Here is a 2,485-nt window from a genome sequence, read left to right on the forward strand (position 1 = left end):
AGGAATGGCAAATGTCACAGGTATGTCTTGTTTTGTTTTGATTTTATCTTCATCTTCTGGAATATTTTCTTTTATACATTGGTCACAGCAACTTGCCATGTTTTGATCTACTGTTTTGGTTTCATTCTGTCTCTCTTCCTGGACATTGTCCAATCCGTGATTAGTTTGTGAGCTGTTGGAAGGTGGTTTCTCATTCTTAGTGGATTCTCCCTTTGAAAAAAGTACATACAGAAAGAAAGGCAGATGTGGTAAGGCTTAACATTGTCAGTTACAGCCCTTTCCTCATTCCCAAGTTTGTGCTATAAAAATTTCTGGTCACTGAGATAGCCAGGTCCATGCTATCACCTCTTGTTCCTTCCCAGCTAGGATGTTTGATAGCATGTGCTGTCATAACACACCCATAGCATATGATGACTGTTTTGGCAAGCCAAATTTGCAGCAGATTTATAATTTACAGAGATGCTAAACAATCAGCAGCAGAGGAGTAGAAAGCAATCCAGCCCCAGTCTCTCCATATACATTATCTGAACCTTTTATTCTCTTCATGTGCTCTTCTATTATGCCTACAACAACTGGGTGGAAATATTTAGAGGGTATCAGGATTTTGGGACGTTCCCTGTCCAGTGAATTTTATATGTCCACTTTCCCTCCTACACCTCTAAAGCCAAGAATGGATGGCAGCAAGTTTATAGAATCCTAGAATTCAAGGGACCTTAAAGATCACCTCCTTCCAACCTCGCTCTCAACCTGACCTACTCCAGAATCATACATAAATAGGTACGTTTTGACATAGTGTTTTGGGAGTTGTTTTATTTTCACGACACCTGTACACTTTGTCTTTTTAGATACAAACCCCAGCCCCTCAAGCATCAGCAAGCACAGCAAATGAACACCATCTCTTCAAGCCTGATGTTATTTAAAACGCCCACACTCAGCGGCAGGCTCCTACATCACTTTGAAAATGAGTAGGTGGCAACATCACTGAGCTATAAAATGGCATTTTAAAGCTAATTTAACTTACCGAAGAAGTATCAAGGCTTTCCTCATCACTTTTACACCTTTTAATTAAATTATTCTCTGGTGATGCTTGTGATCTTTTAAGGCACCGCCGAGATGAAGTTTCTGATTTCGTATCGGGTCTTTCTTCAGCTGCCAAGGACTTTGTTGGCTCCTCCACACCTCTCTGGGCGTCCCCTTCCTCAGAGGTTATTTTATTTAATACTTTGGAATTATTACTCTTAATTCCAGTTACGTTAGCACATGGCAGAGGCTGCAACATGAAGCCTGGGCTGTAGGTTGTCACAGTGTGGGCTTGGGAAGGGTGCAGATATATTGCATATGAAACCCCAGACTGAGGATGAGGTAGGATGACTGGTGACACTGAGCTGTGGCTCGAAGGGCACACCCCGAGGGGCTGGCTCAGAGCTGGCTGCTGAGAGGGTTCAGGCTTGGGGACAGCCTCAGGCGAGGACAGGGCACATTTCATTTGCACCTCTTCTGCTGTCCTTAAGCAAAAAAACAAACAAAAAAAGCCCAAATGTATTTTAATGTTAATTTTTAATGAATGCCCTGACAAATTATCTACTGTAATACAAAGAGTTAACATGAACTTGTACTTCTCAATCCGATAAAAAGAAAATAAATGAAAAAAAGGGATTAGTGGTTTTTGCAGGCTATTGCCCCACTCGAACTGAGCTTAACATTAACTTAAAGGCCAGTGACATCATAAAGCTTCTCACCTTTAAACTTGTGCAAACTTACTTGGATTGTCCTTCCAGCTGATGTTTAGTGATTGCTGGAAACTGAGCTACTGTATTGGGGAAAACTGGTAAACTTTGATAAGTACCTGGTTGGAGGAGAAAAACAAATCCAAACTGTTAGTACATCAAATTCAGAAGTTAAAATTCAAAGTTAATTGGAGGAGACTGCGTTATGTAATGTAACATACACATTTAATGAGACAACTTATCCTCAAACTCAGCCCAGATTTGATTTGATCAACTGGATGACAGCTTACATCAAACAAATTTTAAAGGCCCCAAAGAGAATCCCTAGCAAGAACATGAACATTGACAGATAATTTTCTGGCCATTTTTTGGAATATAGAACTGCTTAGATAGTATGTTCCAAAGCAGAGTTTCTACAACAAAGCAAGTTCAGAGAAGATCCAATATTCAGAGATTCAGTGATTCTACCCTAACAGAAGGTTTGTAGACATTTCTATATTTCTGACAGTTCTAAAGATTTATTTTTTGAAAGGAGGCACCACCACACATCTGCATGTCTTGTGAGAAGAAGGCAAGCCCAAATATTTAATGCAAGACTTTGTTTTCTTCTGACTTAAAAACAAAGGCAAAGAAGTTATAAAAGAAAAATTATAAAAAGATACATACTGGCACTTATTTTAACTGGGCTGGTTGGAGCAGACTGGATCTTCCTTCTGTCGTTTTCTATACTCTTAACTAATTTTATTAGAGATGAATGC

The 2,485-nt window shown here is 39.6% G+C and overlaps 1 protein-coding gene across 1 annotated transcript in view; it reads right to left on the minus strand.

Annotated features, from left to right (window-relative positions):
* The window catches only part of E2F8 (E2F transcription factor 8), an 11,145-nt gene that overhangs the window by 2,879 nt on the left and 5,781 nt on the right, over positions 1 to 2,485 (minus strand). Inside the window, exons 8-11 of the mRNA XM_017743642.1 lie at positions 2,394 to 2,485; positions 1,762 to 1,846; positions 1,022 to 1,505; positions 1 to 210 (exon numbers count right to left, since the gene is read on the minus strand). The exon at positions 1 to 210 is cut by the window's left edge and continues 2 nt beyond it; the exon at positions 2,394 to 2,485 is cut by the window's right edge and continues 2 nt beyond it. Of these exons, the coding sequence (XP_017599131.1) occupies positions 1 to 210; positions 1,022 to 1,505; positions 1,762 to 1,846; positions 2,394 to 2,485 (871 nt within the window). The remainder of the gene's footprint in view (positions 211 to 1,021; positions 1,506 to 1,761; positions 1,847 to 2,393) is intronic.

This window comes from Corvus brachyrhynchos, unplaced genomic scaffold, assembly GCF_000691975.1.
Source record: "Corvus brachyrhynchos isolate BGI_N302 unplaced genomic scaffold, ASM69197v1 scaffold169, whole genome shotgun sequence".
NCBI classification, from domain to species: domain Eukaryota; kingdom Metazoa; phylum Chordata; class Aves; order Passeriformes; family Corvidae; genus Corvus; species Corvus brachyrhynchos.